The following is a 22,491-nucleotide window of genomic DNA, read 5'->3' on the forward strand; positions in this document are numbered from 1 at the left end:
TTATATTTAGCTCGATTGCAGCTTGTTCATAATTGTTTAAGTAATCAAATAAGTTTGAACTCTTTTTTAAATTCTGGACTAGTAAATAAACAAATTTGAATAGATATGAATTCAGCTTGTTTATATTCATAAACAATAACAATTTAAGTTTGTGAACAAGCTCGATATAAAACTCGTTAAGAAACTTGACTAAATCTTTATTTTTTCTATTTTCACTTAATTTTTTAGTTTTATTATGATAATTTTTTTTTCAAAAAAATAATTTCATTTTTTACGTTATACTTTTTTAATAGAATGAATATTTTTTACATTTCATAGTCTCGTGGCGCTTATACTATGCTATCGAAAAGGCAAAGATTTTATTTGGAATAAATTTTTTATTATCTTTTAAAATATTTTTTTATTAAAACACTTGTATTATTACTACCGAAAAAAAAAAAAATCTTATTTAGAGAGACCATAGTGTTCTTATACAAATGCCTTATTTTTGCATACAAAGCATCAACCAATCCTTACACATTAACATGAGTGATATAATGCCTAATAAGTCACATCCTCATTTGCATCTAAACATCATTCACTCTACATTTTACACCCCAAAAAATATAAAAATTCCATATATTAATAACATCATACATATTAACAAGCTAACAAATAAATATGAGAAAAATTTTTCTGACCAAACTCAGACTGATCTTATAAATATACAATTAAGCATCATATGCGACTTATTAGACCACATTGCATATGATCATATAAACATATTATGAAAAGATTGTAAACAAAAACGCTAAAGGAGGCCACCAACTTCATCTCCTATGATGGAAAGAGAGAAAGGTGCAATTGCCACATTGAAAGTTGATGATCCAACCATATCAATATGCTTCATCTCAAAATCACCTTCCTGTATTTATTTTATGGGAAAAACACAAGTCATGAGACAAAATTAGAACCATTCATATAGAAATGATATAAAAATAATAAAACATTCATAGAGATAAGAACAAGAAGGCTTACGTAATTCGGTATAAAATAATCTACATGCATGCGTCAACTATATAAAATGTAGGCTACAAATTGAGAAATTAAGGAAATAGATTAAGGTTTTATTTGGGACGGTTTTTTTACTGCTTCTTAAAGCAGCTTTCGAGTACAAAAATTTAAAATTTTGTATTAAAAAGCTGTTTTAAGAAGCAACAAGAAAGCCATCCCAAACAAAGCCTAAATCCCATTTTCAAAAAAGTAAGGACAGAGAGGATCTCACTAAAACCTTAGAGCACATTTCTTGAAAGAAAGATAATGAGAAAAAATGAATTCCTCTCACTAAGACTTAGTTTGAGAAAACTTTCTTACTGCTTTTTAAAGCAGCTTTCTGATACAAAAATTTTTAGTTTGTGATATTTTATACTAACTTCTTTTAGAAGCAGTAGGAAAGTCATCCCAAACAAAGCCTTAACGGCTTTTTTATTGCTTTCTAAAATTGAGTTTAGTACAAAATTAAAAAATTTTGTACTAAAACTCCGTTTTAAAAAGCAATAAAAAATCCGTCCCAAACGAAACCTAAATCTTCAAAATAATAAAAGCAATGAATCTTTCTCATTCTTTCGATCAATATGACAATATCCAAGCAAATAGGAAGAATGAAGAGCCAACCATAGAGAATTTTAGAGCTCAATTATTTTCGTCTATTTTGTTACTTAAGTCGTCGCTCCTCCCTTGGTCGTTTTCTTTATTTACAGTCTATCGCTTAATTACACAATTCTTGATGATTCGGACGAAGAAATAGCGTGGTAGAGTTTCAAGGCTATTTACTTGCATTCTCTTTGATAAAATAGTAGCTCTGGGCTCCGAAAATTAGATCGGACCAATTGTCTGTGGGGTGTGGAAGAATTGGGACACCCACGCGGGCGAAAGGAGGCGGAAGCACGGTTGTTGAACAGGATTTGGAGAGATTTTTGAACAAAGATTGAAAGAGAACAGAGTGTTAAGTGTTTTTTTTTTCCCCTTCTCCGATTTCTGCTCTTTTATTGATTGAATCACTCGACAGTTATTGAAGTGAAAAATTGCCTCATTCCGCATGCATCTCTTGAGGTGGGGTTGGATCGTCGAAAGGTGTGTTGCTTCATTTCGCATTTTCTATATTTTATTTATTTATTTTTTGTTCAACAATCTAAAATTTCAAATACATGAAGTGTAATTTTAATAGTAATAGATCCAGTAGGGAGATTGTGACTTTGGGCGATCAAGTCATTAAAAAGAGTACACATTTTAGATGTCTCATGCCTATTGTTCAAAGTGATGTTGAAATAGATGGAGATATTATTAGTAGAACAATTCAAGTTAGATGGTTGAAGTTGAGGAATGTTTCGGGTTTTTTTTTTTTTTCATAAAAGAAATCACCCCTCACCCTTGAGGGAAAATTCTATAAGATGGTGGTGAGACTTGCAAAAATTTATGATGTTGGCCATTAAAAGAGAAGCATAAAATTAAGTTCAGAGAAGAGGATGCTCAAGAGGTATGAGTGGCTTTACTCTTAGAGATAGAATGTAAAAAAAGTATGTACGTGAAAAGGTTGGAGTAGCACCATTGTCAGATAAAATTAGAGAGAGTTGGCTTAGATGATTTGGTTATATAAAATGTTGGCCTTCTGATGGAAATATTATTGCATGCGATCACCGGACCGTCTAAAAGCGAATCAGGATGCACCACGTCACCCTGGTACACAACAAATGGTATCGTGGCGATCCTAATTCTCTTCTGAATGGCGTTCGATGATTATTTCTCTCCTCAATTTTTTTGCTTGCGTAAGTCATCACCTCGGTCGAGACCTTAGAAACCTCAATATCCCACTCATTTTGGTCACTCCATTTTCTCGACTTCACAATCCTTGATCGATACAAGCGAAGGAATAGATAAGGATTTAAGGGTTATCACTTAAATGCAATTTCCTAGTTGATATATTTATGCATAGAAAATAAAATCCTTAAATTTTATAGAAGGATTTTTAGCTTTAAAAGCAACCAAATTAGGGGTGTCAACTTTTGACACGACCCGAAACCCGACCTGCAAAAATCCGGGTTTGGGTCAGCCCGTTTGTGAAACAGGTCGGGTCCGGGTTCAGATTTTTGACCCGTTTGAAAAGTGGGTCGGGTTCAAGTTGACCCGACAACCCGCGGGTCAACCCGAATTGACCCGTTTCATCATCCAGCGCGTCAGGTTGCTTCCGCACTGCCCGAGTGCCAATTAGGTTGCGACATCGCGTCCACATGAGGTGGAGTCCTCCGTCCGCATCACAGGCCGCCGTCACCTGTCAGTCCAAGCATCCCGCGTCCAGCCCGCATAGCCGCGCTTCAGCTGCCGCTGTCGCACTCGCTGCTCCGCACTCGGCGAAGCCTCGGATGATCGTCCTCGGTCACTCAGCGGAAGACGACTTCGCGGACTCACTCCGCTCCACAGGCGCAAGCGCACAGCCTTTGGCCCTCCGATTCGCTCAGCTCCGCAGATGTTCGCGGGTCGGGTCATGTCAACCCGATAACCCGCACGGGTCGGGTCCAGGTTGACAAACCTGGCCCGTTTGCAAAACCGGGTTGTGTTAGGGTCAACCCATATATAGCCGGGTTAAGTCGGGTTCAACCCGAACCCTACCCGTTGGCCCGAATTGACACCCCTAAAAAATGATGCCTAAAGGGAAATAAGGAATATATAGTGTTCAGTTTTTGGAATATCTACAATGAATACTTAATGCTCTTAATAACCTTTTATTTACTAGATAACAAACACCCCAATACTCAAAAAGAGGAGCTCACCATTCTTCCATTAGGAGTACTCAATGGACATGCAGAAGAATACTCAAATCCAGTATTTGGAAGTATTACAGGTTGTTCTCCTATCACACCAACTCCCCTGCCAAAGAATAGGGAGCTCCAGTTCAATTGATTGTAACACAAGCCATGTGCAGAAGAGACGAGAAAAGGCTTTAGGCAAATTACGATTAAAAAAAAAATCTGAAATGCAAGCTATGAAGCACAAGTGAAAATAGAACAGAGACCAGAGGTTCTCAGTTTTCTCGTTGCCATCTGTTATGATCCAATGCCGTCTAAGGATCTGTACAGGACGCTCTGAATTATTAGTGATTCGGATTCGATAAGCAAAGAAGTACTGCCCTTTTGATGGCTGGCTCCTGCTCTCAATATACACACTCCTGACTTGCACCCGTATACCCTGTTTTTTACCATAAGAAAAGTTCAAGCATGCTTAAATGCAATATATTATTGTTTTTTTTTTAACTATTGGTAACCATTCATAGCTTTTTTTTAGAATCAAGGAAAAATCATATGCCTTAATTAATTGACTAAATAAAGTAGATGTATTGGATTTGACTTATTTTAATAAAGGTAGAGGTAGACTTAAAAAGACTTGGTCAGAAAATATAAGAAATGATATTTTTATTAGATTTAAATAAAAATTTGACTCCTAACATGACAACAACAACAACATCAAGCCTTTATCCCACTACGTGGGGTCGGCTACATAAATCCTTTTTCTCCATTGACTCCTAACATGACAACGGAGAAAAAAGATTCATGTAGCCGATCCCATATAGGGGGATAAAGACTTGATGTTGTTATTGTTATAATTAATTAAACAAATAAATGCCACCAAGTAAGCTCATTGATGCAAGAGATACAGCCAATTCATAAACCTCCCACCATAGCGAGAAAATAAGGATAATTCAAATCAAAAAATCAAAAAAAGTTCGAGTGCAAAAGATAAATTACTAACAGGCAGTTTTCTCATATTTAAAAAATCGAGAACGGAGACTTAGGTTTCGTTTGTGACGGCTTTTTTACTGCTTCTTAAAGAAGCTTTTTAGTTAAAAAATTTTAATTTTTATACTAGAAAGCTACTTTAAAAAGCAATAAAAAAATTGTCCCAAACAAAGCCTTAATACTTAAAAAGAATCACTAATGTGCCATTCATAATAAGCTGCTTCATTTAGGATTTGTTTGTTAGAGAGCTAGGTTATCCATGAACCCACCATAACACAAGAATATAAAGTGTTTAACATGTGTTAGACATGAGTCATATGGTAATATATAAACACACGCCGAATATAGGAAAAAAATATGCTCAACATTTCAAAAAAAAAAAGTCTTTCAATAAAACTAGTGTGAGATATGGCAGGTAAACGACTGCAAGTTTGAGATTTTTAGGTAGACTTGAGCCCTAGCCTTCTCTGTTAAACGGCCCCTTGCTTCCAAAGATATTTACAAGGGTAAAACTCCCTATGGAAGACAAGAATAATGTCCTATATGCTACAAGTCACTGGCTTTTTTTTCTCTCAACTTTCTTGGAAGCTTTTGAGACCTTTATGTTGAAATACATCTGTAATAATAGAGTTTCTTTTCTAAATTTTTTTAGTTATGTCAAAATGGGACTATGATTTTAGTCCTCTTAGTCATATTTGATTCACAAGTCTAATAACCATTAAGTTATTTTTTATGCTTGTAACTGCATTTAAATAAATGTTTATATTTTCAAATATTGTGCTCCATTTCACTTCTTATCGAAACTATTCTCACCAAAATCTCTACAGCGGAAAATCCGACAAATTCTATTCAAGTAGCAGCCGTATTAACATGGAACATCATAATGGTATTCAAACCATCATCATCAAAATGATTAGCACTTATTATAAGGAATTGTGATTTCCTCCTGAATTCCTCTACTTAAGTCGATGCCCAAAAGTTGGGTTAAGCAACAGATATTTTTAGAGCGTGAAATCAACGCGGGGGCAAGTTAGATTGAATACACAAGTGGTCAAACTCATTTTCAACACAAAAGCTAAAGCCAGTGGGTGAGAACTAACAATCGGGTATTTCAATATCAACATATTTTTTCAACCAATCTAGATATAAAACCAATAGTCTCACATGCACTAACAATCTCCAAAAATAGGGAGAGGGGATTAGACCTAAGGAGGTGATTGCATGCTTTAAATAGTGAGAGGGATTATGGTTAGGGTTATGTTTTGTATTGTGGCTGATTTCGAAGTTCTTGTTCTTGGTGTATTGGGCTCTAGATTCATCTAGGGATTGGGAGAGAACGATCCTCCTCTTGAATTGAGGATCAATTATATCTTGCTTTATTTCTTCCGTTAGTTTGATTTATACAATAAAAACTACTGTTTTTTTGTTTATTATCCATTAGATTTGTGGTGTTTTCCAACTATTTTCGTCCATCTTGTTAGGGTTTACTTGAAATATTCAAGTATTTCATATCAAATTGATATCATAATAGATTTTGGGAAAGGACCGTTTATGGGGTGTTTTCTGAAATTTCAGCTGCTGTTTTTTGGCCGGAGGAACAGTTTCTTGCTGTTTTTTGGATCAATAACCCAATTTTTTGAACCTACAAAAATCCGGGTATTGATGGAGGCCAAGAAGGTAGATGTGTTGGAGGAATGCCTTGAAGGGGAGATGAGCCAAATAAAAACAACGGTGGAAGATCATCGGATTTCATCCGTAGAAGACAAGGTTTCACCCGTGGAAGACAAAGTTTCCGATCTTCATGCGATGGTGAAGAAGCCATTGAAAAATCAAATTCAAATGCCGACATCGGAGACAAAGGGACCGGTGGGAAGAACTACGAATTTTGAATTTCATAGGAGGGAAAACAATGTGGAGATCACAGAGGAGAAAGGGGAAAGGTATGGAGATAGGGATGGATATGGGGGGCATGAGCCAAGAGGTGCTAGTTGGGAGAGAAAAGAGGGAACTTATAGTAGGAGGGGTGCTGATTTTGGAGAAAGGAGGGGAGAAGGTGAAGTTTGAAGATGAGCGTGTAAGGGAAGATCGAGAAACTTGGGAAGAGCAAAGCATAGGGGAAAGGGGAAATAATGGAGGAATACAGGGACACAGGGGAGATCTGAAGGTGAGGAAGCTGAAGATGTCAATCTTTGAAGGGGAGAACGCACACGGGTGGTTCTACAAGATGAAGAGGCATTTCACCGTCAATGGGCTGATGGAGGAGGAAAAGTTGACAGCGGCAGAGTTATGTTTGGAGGGGAATGCATTATCTTGGAATCAGTGGAGGGATCAAAGGAGACCCATGCGGAGTTGGAGGGAATTCAAAAAATGTTTATTGGAACGTTTCCGAACCGACAGGAGAGGGGACTTTTATGGCAGTTCTTTATCATGGTACATGATGGATTAGTGGCAGACTGCAATGAGAGATTTGAGCATTTGGCCAATCGGGTGGAGCGACTATCAGAGACTGTGTTCATGAAGGGACTCAAATATGAGATCAGAGCTGCGCTGAGGGTCATGAGGCCTCATGACTTGGGATAGGCAATGGAACTGGTGCAGTTAGTAGAAGATCAGAAGTACTAAGAGAGGGGAGCGAGGGGAAACAGTTCAGGTGGCTCTTATAGGATGACTACCACTCTTCTAGCACCCAAGGGAACGACAACCAGTAGTCTTCGTGAGACTCCCAGGGAGAAGCCATTAGGAGGTGGAAGTGGGGGAAACTTCAAAAGATTGACGGAGAAGGAGATGCAGAAGAAGATGGCAAAGGGACTATGTTTCAGGTGTGATGAGAAGTACACTCCAGGACATAGATGTAGAGACCGAACTTTTTAGGTTTTCACTGTCAGTGATGATGAGAAAAATGAGGAGGTTAAAGGGAGGTAGAGGGAGAGATGGAGGACAAGTTACATCTAGATGTGGTGGAGGTATCCCTGAACTCAATGGTAGGATTCACCCTACGATGAAAGTGAAAGAGGAAATAGCATATAGGGAGGTGGTGGTCTTTATTGATAGTGGAGCTACCCACAATTTCATTTCCAACTAGGTTGTGAACCAATTGTGGATAAAATTGGTGGATACATGGTGTTATTGAGAGATGATGGGCATGAGAAAGGTGGAGATGGGCTAGGGAATATATAGGGGAGTGACATTAACTATACAGGGGATACAAGTGAGGGAGGATTTTCTCCCATTAGAGTTAGGGAGCACCGATATCATCCTGGGGATGAAGTAATAGCAGACCTTCGGAGACACCAAGGTCAATTGAAAGGCATTCACGATGGAGCTGATGGTAGAAGGGAGAAGAGTAATGATAAGGGGAGATGGGGGCTCTCAAAATTCATGATTTCACTTAAAACTATGGTGAGGAGTATCCAAGAAGTGGGGGAGGGGTACTTGGTGGAACTGCATAGGCAAGAGGGGATCAGATTAGAGGAAGGACGAGAAGTTCCTCTTTAAATACAACCATTGATCTAGCAATTCAATAAGGTTTTTCAACCACCTCAGAGATTGCCACCACCAAGAGAACAGAAGCATGCTATCACTTTGAAGGAAGGTGTGTCACCTTATTGTCAGGCCCTACCACTATCCACAATTTTAGAAAGATAAGATTGAGAAGCTGATTAGAGAGATGCTAGAAGTAGGGATTATCAAACCCATTATTAGCCCCTTTTCTAGCCCAATATTGATGGTTAAAAAGAAAAATTGGAGTTATAGGTTTTGTGTGGAGTACAGGGTAGTAAATATGGAAACTGTGCAGACAAGTTTTCCATCCCATTGATCCATTAGCTGTTGGATGAGTTGAGTGGAGCAGTTATCTTCACCAAGATAGATTTGAAGTCCGCATACCATCAGATCAGGATAAAGAAGGAAGATGTGCCCAAAAATACTTTCAGAACTCATGAGAGGCATTATGAATTTCTAAAATATGCATCACTAATGACCTAGCCACTTTCCATTCCCTCATGAACAAGGTCTTCAGATCTCATCTCAGGAGATTTTTTATGATATCCTAGTTTATAGCAAGTCATACGAGGAGCACTGGGAGCACTTAAGGAGGGTTCTAGAAGTGTTACATGAGCACCAATTGAAGGCCAATCTGAAGAAATGTTATTTTGTCCAAACTAGTGTGAAGTATTTCATCTCTAAGGAGGGGGTGGCAGCAAATCATGCCAAGATTGAAGCATGTTGAGGTGGCCAATACCAAATAATCTCAAGGAGTTGAGGGGATTATTAGAACTAACAGGATAATATAGGAGGTTCATGAAAGGGTAAAGCACCATCGCATAGCCACTAACAGAGCAACTGAAGAATGATGGTTTTTTATGAGGGGAAGTGGCCACAACAGCTTTTAAGAGCCTGAAGAAGGCTATGACTATTGTACCGATCTTGGCCCTACCAGACTTTACTCAGTTCTTCATAGTACAGACAGATGCCTCAAGATATGGTTTGGGAGCAGTAGTCATGTAGAACCATCGACCCATCATCTACTTCAGCCAGGTTTTGACAGCCAGGGCCAGGATGCAGTTTATGATGAGTTGATGGCGATTATGATAGACATCCAAAAGTGACGGCCCTACTTGTTGGATCGGCATTTCATCGTCAAGACAGACCAGAGGAGCCTGAAGTACTTGTTGGAACAAAGGATGATGACTGAGGAGCACCAGAGATGGTTGTCCAAGTTGCTGGGGTGTGATTTTGAGATCTGGTACAAGTTAGGAGTAAAAAATAAGACAGTAGATGCCTTATCCAGATGTATGGGGGAGTGGTAGTATGGATACCATTGATGTTGAATTGGGAAGTCATTGTGGCAGAGAGTGCATGGGATGAGGATTTGGGAAAGATTCAGGCTGATTTGTTGAAGGAAGAGAGTAGCCGCCCAGGGTATTAGTTGGAGGGAGAGAGGCTTCTTTACCAGGGCAGGTTTGTGATGCTTATAACATCAATACATATCCCACGTCTGTTGCAAGGAATTTCATGGGAGAGTTGTGGGGGGTCATTCAGGGGTACAAAAGACGTACAAAAGGCTTGCAATAGAGCTGTATTGGAAGTGGGTGCATAAGGATGTGGAGGAGATGGTAGCCAGATGTGAGATCTATCAGAAGAACAAGTATATGACCATGTATCCAGGAGGATTACAACAACCTTTAGCTCTACCAGGTTGGGTATGGGAGGAGGTTTCCATAGATTTTATAGATGGATTATCTCGATCAGAAGAGTTCACAGTGATTATGGTGGTAGCAAACAGATTGAACAAGCATGCCAATTTCATTCCCCGACGACATCCATACACAGCAGTAACAATGGAATCAACTTTCATCAGGGAGGTGGTTAGATTGCACGGAATACCGGAGTCGATAGTATCTGATAGGGAAAAGATATTCCTCAGCCATTTCTGGAGGGAGTTGTTCAGATTACAGGGGACAGCACTGAAGAGAAGCATCGCCTACCACCCACAGACAGATGGTTAGAAAGAGGTGGTCAATAGGAGTTTGAAAACCGAACTACAATACTTTGTGTCAGAGACACCCAAGTTGTGGGCCAAATGGTTGGCATGGGCAGATTACTGATAAAACACTTACCATTTTGCTTATCATATGACCCCATTCAAAGTGTTGTATGGAAGTGATCCACCAAACCTGGTACATTTTGGGCATATTAGCACCCTAGTTTCTTTAGTGGAAGAGTACTTGGAGGAGAGGGAAAGGGTTTTGGAAGAATTAAAGAGGCATCTGACGAGTGCTCAACAGATTATGAAGAAACAGGTGGATGGGCATCTCATTATGAGCTTACACAATAACACTAAGTGATTGTTTCTATATCAAGTTTATTCCTTCTTCAATAAAGATGAATGATATCTAAAGCATTGCATACTATGTTATGAGATGTTATACTATAGCAACTATCAAGAAAACAGGATAGCAACTATCATGTTTTTCATAGTTTGAAGTGGACAATTGAGTCATAGAACCACATTCAACAATGAAACCATTGAATCATGGTAATGTTGATTTATCATACCGTGATTCTAGGGACATTCAAACTTTAATTATAAAGCCTTGCTTTGCATACACACCATCAATTCAGGCTTCCAGAATGGTTGTATGCCACATGTAGCGCTACATCAAATTCCATCAAAGAGTCCTCGTAAGAACAATTTCTTGCTAAAGAATAGTGTACTGATAGACTGTCAAGAGAACAGAATAACAATTGTCGGGTCTCCAACAATCCACATTAGATGACCTAGTCATCAATCTATATTTGACATAGTTGATAATTGAGTCACAGACAATTTGGATTCAACATGCCCATGAGTACAAGGGCAATCAATATTTTACAATAAAACCTTTGTTTTGCATTCCATATTAGTTAAATTTTTTAAAATTATTAGTTGTGATAGGTGGTCCTGTTTAATACAATCTAGAATAATTCAATACAGCAGGCATTTCTTTCTATACAGTATAGCTTGAAAATTAAAATTTAATTAATCCATTAACATACAAACAAGTGACATTCTTTCTATCAGATAAGTTAAGAGCTTCCTACTCGCATTTTTTTCATTTCATGAAATAAAGAAATTATTTTTAAAAAGTTCTTACCTACACAGTAATATGCAATACAACTATTAGAAAACATGAAATAGGAATCAAGCCATTCAAGTGTAGCAGACAAATATTTTATGCAGTAGTTATAAAGACAGTTCGTAGCCCAGCAATCTACTATAACATTTGCTCCTTGCATCAATGGGACTTTCATGATCAGTCATCTCATGCCAGAACAAGTTTGAAAACACGACCAGAGGACTTCTCAACCAATTGATATATTTTTTTTCTATTCATTACTGTGTATGTATTTATCCAAGTAATGTATGTAAATAAAAAAGTACATACCACCGTAGTAGCATCACTTGAACATTTCAACAAGGCGTGTGGGGCCAAAATGTTCAATTCATTTCGATATCTGGCAGCATCCTGAAAATTTTACCGGCCAAGATGAACAAAAGTTTTACAAGTAAACATTTCAAGCTTCTACTTCAGGAAAAGGAAAGACAATAGCTTAAAAAGGAACTTGTAATAATAAAACGCAGAAATGTTCAGATATTCCTTAAAGTATAAAAGTGTTAATTACAAGTTTCATGAAACTTAACTTTTCCATGTAGCACTAGTTGTTGGCGGCCACCGACATTTCCAGGTGTAAATATGATCAATTGTTAGAAAAGATAAATACCAAATTGTAGCCATCTTTTTGGTCCCACTTCACATGACAAAATTTGCTAACCTTATGCTTACCCCATATTAATTTTGATCATGACAAATAATTCTTATGTAGGTGGGCTAACCATGTGTCGTCAAGTTTATTAGCTAGATTCACTTGAAGAGATGCCCAAATGATGATAAAGTTCAAGATTGATGCTTAAAGTGCATCTCAATTGTTTATATTCCTTCTGTAGGCTAAAAGATGAGCACAACTAATTTGCCAAGCTTATCATGCTTAGGCCATTTCATATAGGTTATAGGGATGCATAAAATTATTTTGTATCCCTTAAAAATGTTTAGAAATTGGTTTGGAGTTTGGACCAAATTTGGTACAAGAAAAATACTTTTTAGTCCAAACCAACATGACAGGTCATTGACCAACGAAACTGGCAAATTTGGGCTAAAATTAGCCAATTCACTCGGGTCAAGTATATCAGATGATTTTGTCTTGCAAATTAGCACCAAATCAATCAACCCAACCTATTTGCCTACTCAAATTGGCCTGCAATTGATTGGCAGCAAAAAATTTCTCTTTAGGATGGTTGACCACCTAATCACTTAGCCATATTTTAAACAAAATATCACATACTTTTCTGTCTTAATGGCTTAGAACCTTCCAAAAGAAAATTTTGTAATTTGTCTTAGTTACTAAATGTTTTGATAGATTGGAGTGCACATGCTTATTATATTATAAAAAAATATTAAACTCAAAGTCATCTCAACCACTCCTCCGCTCAGAATTTGGATCGATATGAGCTGCCTTAAGTCAATAAATTCATCTATTTACTGAAGGAGCCTAAGAAACCATTGCCAAATGATAGACTCCAAGCTTTCTCTCATAAAGCCTCCTTGTGGAATATTGTGAAAGTTGTCTTTGATCTTTGAAGCATGGTTTCTCTTTGAATTTATCATCTTAATTTCTAGTTGCATGATTAGATATTGAAGATTTACAGTGCACATTCACAGATATCTTACTAGATAGACTTGAAAATTTTGTTATGTATTAGTGCTCCACATTGTAAGCCCTTTTTCATCTTTATGTCTTTTTCTAGAGTTCTAGCTTCTTCTTGTTGCTTATGTTCTTATGCGGGTTGTCCTTAAGCCAATAAAAACGTGATTTAGGGTAGTACTTGAGCCTGGAAAAAGGTTAGGTGTGGGTTGACATTAAGAGCAGGCTACAGTTTCCTAAGCTTGAAAGAGAGGTTGAAGCTTGAAAGAGAGGTTGAAGATTGTAGTAGCTTTTAACTTAATGATTTGTGAATGTGGTTAGTGAAATTACCAGGGGGGGGTAGGGGCGATCACAGGGAGTGGACAAAGACTTAAACGAGAAGTTAAATCACTATAAATCCTTGCTTTCTTTGTAATTTGAATTTATTATGTTAAGTTTTAACTCTCTTAAACTTAGGTTTTTTGTATTTACTACACACAACTCTCAAATATAAATTAACTTTATTTTTCACTCTAGTTTCTACAAATTTAATTGAAAATGTTACCATTCAATTCACACTCTCCTCCCATTACGCGCGCTCTCATGGAAACAAATGATATCAAAGCAGGTCACAAGTTCAAATCTCCATTGTAATTATAGGGAGGTAGATTTATTGGACATATACCTATAAGTTGTGAAACCCCTTAAATAAAAAAGGTTAAACTCTTAAACAATGAGACGTCTTTTGGTGTAATAATTAGAATTTCATTTAAGAAACTCCGCAGTTAAGCGTGCTTATCCCGGAGAAATCCTGAAATAGGTAACCTCCTGAGAAGTTACACAAACAGGATAAAACCGTGAGGCTTTTAGGCCAAAGCGGATAATATCTAGATAGTTACGAGTTTGAGTTGTTACAATTGGTATCAGAGCAATACACCAGCCAGAAGATGGTAAATAAGTGTCATACAAGACAAAATATTACGTCGTGGGAGTCTCCTCTTAAACCCTGTATGAGACAAAGTGCTACGTGACAGGAGTCAACACTTGAACTTATAGGGGCCACCTCTAGAATCCTATATGTCTGGTGGATGATTCTGGGATAAGGATACTGACAAGAACGTCAGTTACTTAAGTGGGGGAGATTGTGATACCCCTTAAGTAAAAGAAACTAAACTCTTAAACATTGAGGCGCCTTTGGTGTAATGGTTAAAATTTCATTTAAGAAACTCCACAGTTAAGCATGCTCATCCCGAAGAAATCCTAGGATGAGTGATCTCCTGGGAAGTTTCACCAACAGGACAAAACCATAAGGCTCTTAGGTCAAAGCAGCAATATTTCGATAGTTAAGAGTTTGAGTTGTTACATAAGTATCCTTAACACATCTACCATGGCAGAGAATGGGGATGTCCCAATTAAATTCTAATGTCTTGATTGTTGTCTCTATGCGCAACCTATAAAGCTTTGGCTACACATTTCACATCATCTGGAGCTTTTAGTAGAGATGAATTTAAGAGGTGCTTAGTTATACATTGTGGTGCACACTGAACCAACATCTCCCTTGTCACAAATGCCATGTATGAGGATGACTTTACATGCTTGATTGCCCCTACCCACTGTGTATGGACACATAAGCGCCTGATGCCTCTTTACAACATGCATGGGCACGGTGCTTCATGATTTTTTCTAAGGGACTTGTATATTTACAATCTGCTCAAGCTTCTAGAAGAGTTTGTAATGCAAGTGCTCTTTGAGTTTAACAAAATTTATTTTAGGTGTTGCTTATTGCACTTTCAATATAAAAATATAGTAGAAGTTGAAATATTCAAATCATATGCATTTTAATTATGGGGTGCTAAAACGTTCTCAATTGGATCATCATAGCTTCATAATTCAGTATTGACAATAGAAATAAGAGAACTAGGTACAAAAAAATTAAGTACCTCAAACCGTTCTTCTAGAATAGCCTTCTTTAACAATCCTTGAAGGCGCAATACTGGTTCTTCCTCCTCAAAAGATTTTAAGGAATCCCTTATTCTTGCAGCTTCTTTATAATTCTAACAAAACCAAATCATTGAAATAAGATTATAATGGGAGAAAGATGCCAATTAGTTTAAAATATTCCTTTCTAACAACAGGGACCAATAAGATTAGCCAAGACTATATCCAAAAAAATGATAGAGAAGGTATTATTAGTTGATAAATTGTTTTTTAGACCTAAGAACAAATAAATGGTTAAATTTCCAGAAAATAAAAGCAAACTCATCAACAATACAGCTATAACAAAAACTTCAAAACATAATTTTAATCAACAAACTGGAACCAAATCAAAGAAGGACACACATTTTTATGTAATCCTAACTCAAACTGAAAACAGGTCAGCAAGATAAGAAATATTTTTCCTAAGATGCTTCTTAACCATGTTTAATACAATGATTTCCATATATATGGGAATATATGAGATAAAAAATGCTATAACTATCAATCCAGGACTTACAATAAACTACTTATGCATCCTACATTACTTGCAGCAAAATGAAAAATGGTCATGCATGCTCACCATCCATTCTTTTATGAGAATAATAGAAGACTGGCCAAAATATAAGAATAAATCGAAAAAAACACATATGTAAAGAAAATGGAAAAATACATAACGAGGTTAAATAATAATCTTAAAGCTAAAGCTCAGATGCTAAGAACCATCTGATAAGCAATCACATGGTTCTTGGCCTAGGAGTAGACAAAGCCACAACTAAGTTAGATTATATACAGGTATAGGCTTACACCTGCAAGTGAGGTTCACCATAGATGAAGTTGATAGATGTAACCTAATTCCCTCTTTTGCAAAGTTATGATGTCAAAAAGATAGCAGCAATTTAAAATGCATATCCAGCATATAATTCAGATAAAATTGAAAAATAGCCTCCTCAATAGAAATCTGATGGTTTATGTTCACCGAAAGCACAATTCTTGTGCGCTATAACAAGCAAATTACAAAACTAAATGATTTTTTTTTTCATTTTAATTATTTTATCTTGCAACTCTCTATTTAGTAGTTTGTGTTTTAAATTTGTCAAAACATGTCTATGATGATCCCTATGAGAGCAAGATGTATTCTCTAATTTTTTTTTTCTTTAACTTGGCTGTTGTGCGGGATGGTTTAGCCATGGGTTCAATTTAAAGTAAGTTTTTTAGCTGGAATTCAATTTAACAAGCCAAAACTACCCCTAATAAAGATCAGATCAAACTGCCCTATAGCTAAGTAAGACTAGCTCAAGTCAGCATAAAAACAATAGATTTAAGTAATCATTGTAGTCATTTAATCTTGAGATGGAACCTTAACACAGAGAGATTATTTTGTGTAGACGCCGAACGCAGTTTACCATCCGGAGATCAACAAGAATGCGCCACGTCAGTGGCACCGAGCCGGGTACCGAGCCGTTGTACCGAGCAGTACCGAGTCAGGTACCGAGCAGGGGGTGACGTGTAGCATTCTGGTTGTTCTTCCGACGGCGTTCGGTGTCCGCACATAATAATTTCTCTAACTCATAAGTGAGAAACAAACATATTGGCAGAGTAGAAACCACTTATAACTCCAAGTATCAAACATTCCAGTAAAACTGATACATTGAGAGCAAGAAAACTAATTTTTCTCATTAATGCACTGCATGTCCACATCCAGTATAAAAATTGAGCAAATATACTCTAACTGCTGGCAATATATCTATTTGACCAATTTGTAGATACCGGAAGTATGGTTTACACCATAACTAAAATATCAGTTCAGCTAGATTTACTATAAAGAAAGGTTCACTCACCTTCAAAAGAATAACTTATGACAGATTTGTTTCACCACAAAAGTATGTTTTGACGCACATCAACAAAATCCATGGTAGAGATAGTTATCATGAATGAGAGCTACAGAGTGAATTAAATTATACAGAAAAGAACAGAAATCAGAGCATGTAGGCTGAAAAGCTAAGAAAATAGGCTTTCTGTTCAATGAGGGCAGAAGAACTCCCAAACTAATTTGACATCAGTAAAAGGTGTAACGAGAAGAACTACCTCGGAATTGACCGCCACGGCCATCTGCTTCTTGAGAAGGGCGTAATTCTGGCTCTTCGAAAGAAAAGATGTGGTCGTAGAAGAAAGGATCTTCTCGTTCTCCGTACCACCTTTATCGGATGAAGAAGATGAGGAAGAGGAAGAGGAAGACGAAGACGAAAAAGAAGAGGAGAAGGACGACGAAGAAGAATTGGAGGAAGACAGGATCACATGACAACGTCTCGTCCTTTCACTATGGTTTGGCCACGCTTTGGAGAACGTTGCCGGCTTCAAAGACACTAGCTTAAGCCCCAAAGAATGCATCTTTCCTCTCCCGTACGTTGCTACTGCTCACAGTAGAGGAGCTCAAAGCCAAAGGGATAGGACCTGGATAATCTTGCTAATTACAATTCTTTGGTTTTGGTCATTTGTGGGCTGCTCAAGTATAAAGCTGGGATTTTGGCCGGAAGATGACTCAACATTGATTTTTATTTTCTTAACGAGTTAAATGATTTTTTTAATATACTTTTGAGTCTATTGCATCAAATTTATATACACATCACATATATAAATTTAAAATTCAAAATTTTATAGTTGATAGTCAAAACTTACTATCAACAAATTAAAAATAATTAAATTATTCAAATATTTATTATGATCCAATCTTCGAGTTAATTTTAAACTGTAATTCTAGCATCTCCAAGTGAAGGAGCGAATCAAACGTTGTAACCAATCCAGATATAGTGGAAATTTCTTATCTGGGCCAGGCCCCGTGGTTTTTCCCTTTTCGGGTTTTCCACGTAAAAAAGTTTCTGGTGTTTCTCTAACTTAATTATCTGTTTGTGTGCTGGATATACGTATATTGTTAAGACGCTATACTTTTACTCTACCGCCGCGTATATTCTAGTCCGCATCAGATATATACAATATCAATACCAATAGGACAATGGAAGAATGGAAAGAAGATAAAATAATCAAGAAGATATAAGAAAGTAATATTTATATTTAATGTTGTTTGACTAAGAGAAACACTCAGACAACTAGTTGAACGCTTTGAATATAACATAAGGTGAAGGAAATCAAGTGTGAAGTTAGGGGATGGTTGGGCTTGGTTATCCAATATTATTAGAGTTTGGGGCTAGCATAGGTTAGAACTAGAAGGTCTCAAATTTGGACAAATTTAATGAGCTTGTAATAGGAATTTGGGAAATTGGGCTTCTATAGAATTATAAATGATATATCATCACAAAATTATCTTGATGGGCACGAAACTCGAGGCAAATTTGAGTTGAAAGCTTCTGAAATTAATTTCAGGATGATATGAACTCCAATTTCAACAAAATTTATGATCAAACTGAATGTCTCAAAAAAAAAAAAAAAAAAAAAAAAAAAAAAAAAAAAACCAAAATTAAAAAAAAAATAAAAAAAAAAAAAAAATAAAAAAAAAAAAAAAAAAAAAAAAAAAAAAAAAACGAAACGACACCAAATTCGACTCAGTCTGAGCCCAAATGGGTCCAAATCGAAGACACAAAGCATATTTAGACGGTTCAAACCATAATTTGGATTACCAAATGGTTTTCAAGCGTGACATGCTTATAATTGAATTGAGCGACTCGATGAGAAAAATCCAACGAGCCCAGGATTGTCAAATTTTGACATCACCTAAAGCATTCAAATGTCCAATAAATGGTCTACGATCAAGGGGATCAACATCGTCTATCCATTAAAATCACTCTCAACTTACCATTGATCTCCCTTCTATTTACTAGCTATGCCACTATCAGAAAATTATAAATAGACTTCTCATTCTTCATTGAAGGGGAGGGAAAAGCAAGGAAGAAAAGGAAGACAAGGAAAAGAGAGAAATTAGACCTATCATGCCATCAGACTCTTCCTCGACCACCGTAGAACCACCGATTATAGCCGGGCTATTTTCGGATCAGACACCGACTAACGCCAGACTTCTTTTTGGCCACCAATTGATGTTGGACTTCCACATGACTTCTAATTATTGTTGGAATTACATTTGGCTGCCAACTAACGTCAGACTTCTGCTCGACCACCGACTAACACCAGACTGATAACCGGCCATCAACTGACGTTGGACTTCTGCCCGTCCACCAACTGATGTCGAACTTCCACTTAGCATCCGACTATGGTCCTTTCGACCTCCATCACCAGATTATAGTTCTTGCGACCTCCATTGCCAGACTACGGTCTTTCCAACCTCCGTCACTAAACAATGGTCTTTCTGTCAATGATAGTCCTTCTGACATTCAATGCTAGATTGCGATCCTTTCGACCTCCATCACCATATAACGGTCTTTCTTATCACTACTTCCCGCAGACCGTGGTCCTTTCGACCTCCGTCACCAGACTATTGTCATTCTGACCTCTGTCACAAGACAATGGTCTTTCCGACCTCCATCACTAGCCGACTAGGATCCTTTTGACCATCGTCATCCAACTACGATCTTTCCAACCTTCGTCACCCACCAACTATGGTCCTGCCAACCAAACAAACATGTCAATACTTATTCTTCTAATTCCCACCATGTAATGCATTCTATATTATGTTTATTTGCTACATCAAATCAAGGCCTTCCCCCTCAGGAAGAGCCTTATTTGTAATCAACTGGAAATACTAGTGAATTCATTCAAATTGGGCTAAGTCTAGTGGTTTTCCCCCTTTTAGAGATTTCCATGTAAACTCTGGTGTCTCTATGAACACTACACCCTTTCTTTTATCTGATTGTGTGTTGGATCTCCATACAAAGCTAAGATGTGAAATTTTATATTTCTCTATTGCCGCAAATAGGACACAACAATAAAGATTAATTAACTAAGAAGATTGCTACAAAAAAAAAGATAATACATCTTTAAGCAAATTCAATAGTTTAGGATTAAAGTTACAATGGTCGAACTTTTGACCTATGAACCCAATTTGAATGATTTTCTGAAGATTACAAATATACATGCTAAATTGGTTGAATTATAATGAGAATATATTATGATCTCAAGATACTATATGATCAAGGACTTAGAGATCAGGGGAATAATTGTGTTTACACAAGTGGAATATCTCCTTACAAATGATATATTAAACTTCATTTTCATAGCTCCATATCCTAATAGGATCAATGATATTAGGCTGATGTTAACAAAATTCAACTCGATCCTTTAACCTATAGATCCTCCAAATTAAATGTTGAGAATGGAAGAATCTAAGAACATCAACTAGCTAAAACTCAGCTAAATAAGGAGTCAAACAAAGTAGAAAGTGTTTGGCAATCAAGCTTCATTAATATATTCATTTAATAAATGAACACGATCATCGATTATGACTAATTGTCTTGACTTTTATACACACAAAATATATGATATGTTTACTGATAATTCATTAGCACATATCTTGTATTTTTCATGTCAAAGTTTAACTTCAATTTATTATATGTCTTATATCTATCATTTTTATCAAGGCTTTGAAAATCGGACCGGACAATGAACCGGAAAAAGAAGAGGTTAGCGGTTCAATGGTTCGACCGGGGTCGAATCGGTGTCGAACCGGATGACGTAATAAATATTTATTATATTTAAAAAATAATTATATATTTAATTCTATGAGAGGATCTAAAATTTATAAGTATATAATTGGTAATATTTTGTCTTCATTTGAGATAGTGTTTTGACTATTCTCATATAAGATAAAAAAAATTAAAAAAAAAAATTGAAAAGGTAGATGTGGAGTTCTGTCCACCACTCCACGCCACTATTTGTCTTTTTCCTCCCAGCAACAAAGCCTTAAGCTTTCTCCGACATCTTCTCAGCCTTCTCCGACATCTTCTCAGCTTTCATCCTCCGCCAGCTACTCCCTCGCTGTCTCAGCTTTCGTCATTCTCAGCCTTCTCCGACATCTTCTCAGCCTTCTCCGACATCTTCTCAGCTTCTCAGCTTTCATCCTCCGCCAGCTACTCCCTCACTATTTGTCGTATCCTCGTCGCCGGCTACTCCCTCGCTGTCTACGCACGCACCCCTTCCAAAGCGGCTGCCCACCCCTGCCGCCGGCGCCCGTTCGCCTCAACCCCTCCAAACAACAACACAACAACTTAACACAGCAAGCGTTCACCTCATGATGTTCACCTCCAAAGAGGCCGCCCGGTTTGCCGGTGTTCACCTCATGGTGCAGATATTAAAAACCGAATGAATTATACGACTGGCCGGTTATTAAAAACCGGGACCGGTTCGACGGTTGGCCGGTCGAACCACCGGTTCGACCGGTTCAATACCGGTTTTGTGCGAAACCGGTTTTAACTAGAACCGTAACCGGCCGGCCGGCCGGTTCGCGGTTCAACCGGTTGAACCGGCCGGTCCGGTCCGGTTTTAAAAGCATTGGGCGTCGCACTGTTCACCTGCAACCAAATAGCGGAAGTTTTGACGTTCGGCTAGAGTTCGCGAGTGACGCCATTCATGCGTTTGGAATTTGCTTGGAGAAGGCCTTAAATAGTAGGGTTAGTCTTGGCGCTTTTATTGGAAGGTAGATCTTAAATTATAATTTGCGAACGTTCAAGTGACCAAAGGTACTATTTTCTTGGGGTTCATTTTTAGATTTTCCTTGATTTATGAGAAGAAATAAAACATTAAAGATATTAAAGCCATAGAAATTTAAAGTAGAATTCAAAACTATTAGTCTAGGATTTTGTATGGCTTGGGATTTCATCCTTAGGCGAAACTACTGGAATTTTTTCTATAAGCAAGGTCATTTGAGCAAGCATCTACTCTATTCTTGGCAATCCTTGATATTCACTTAAATTATTCAGGGAATGGAATTATAACATTAGAAACAAATGCGCTTTATACAAACCATAATATGAAATTAACACGACATCACAATATAATCATGTTATGATATCAAATTGACTTAATCATGATGATGCAGATTGTTGTGGAACCGGTAGGATTTATATGTTGCTTTGGCTTTTAAAAAGGGGCATGAAGTGATCTAGGTGACGGAGTCCATCCACCGGTCCCACAGCCAAGCCACCAGTTCGCTATTTACCTTCCACTATTCCACTAGGCTCTGTGATTTGCCTTTTCTTCTTTCTGATACCTCACGTTCTCTACTATAGCTTTAGTATCTTTTTATCTTATTATAGTATAGTTGGTTCCATGATATACCAGCTTGTATGCTGGAATGAGGGATGATGAATATACTTTTTACCTAAATGTTACTATTCCATTGTTTGGCTTGCTTTTCTCCTTACCTGTTCGGGTTCTTCCTTTTGGTTTCTACACCATTCTGGTATCACAACCATGGCCGAAGGGAGTTCACGGTGAGTTCTTGACGACAATCAGAACTCGAACGCCTTGTGGGCTGCTCAAGCTAGCATCACTTGACAAGTCGAAACCCTCACTGTAGAGTTCGTTCTCTTCTCCACCGAGGAAAAACAAGTAAAATATGTGG

At 37.4% G+C, this 22,491-nt stretch overlaps 1 protein-coding gene across 1 annotated transcript; it reads right to left on the bottom strand.

Annotated features, from left to right (window-relative positions):
* Positions 1-512: 512 nt before the first annotated feature.
* On the bottom strand, positions 513-17,460 carry LOC110111732. Its single transcript, XM_020843730.2, has 6 exons — positions 17,052-17,460; positions 14,930-15,043; positions 11,696-11,776; positions 4,049-4,221; positions 3,807-3,903; positions 513-904 (listed from the first exon to the last, which is right to left on the bottom strand). Exons 1-6 carry the CDS (start codon positions 17,352-17,354, stop codon positions 791-793), a joined length of 882 nt encoding a protein of 293 aa, XP_020699389.1. The 5' UTR covers positions 17,355-17,460; the 3' UTR covers positions 513-790.
* Positions 17,461-22,491: the final 5,031 nt, after the last annotated feature.

This window comes from Dendrobium catenatum, unplaced genomic scaffold, assembly GCF_001605985.2.
Source record: "Dendrobium catenatum unplaced genomic scaffold, ASM160598v2 fragScaff_scaffold_847, whole genome shotgun sequence".
Lineage (NCBI taxonomy): Eukaryota > Viridiplantae > Streptophyta > Magnoliopsida > Asparagales > Orchidaceae > Dendrobium > Dendrobium catenatum.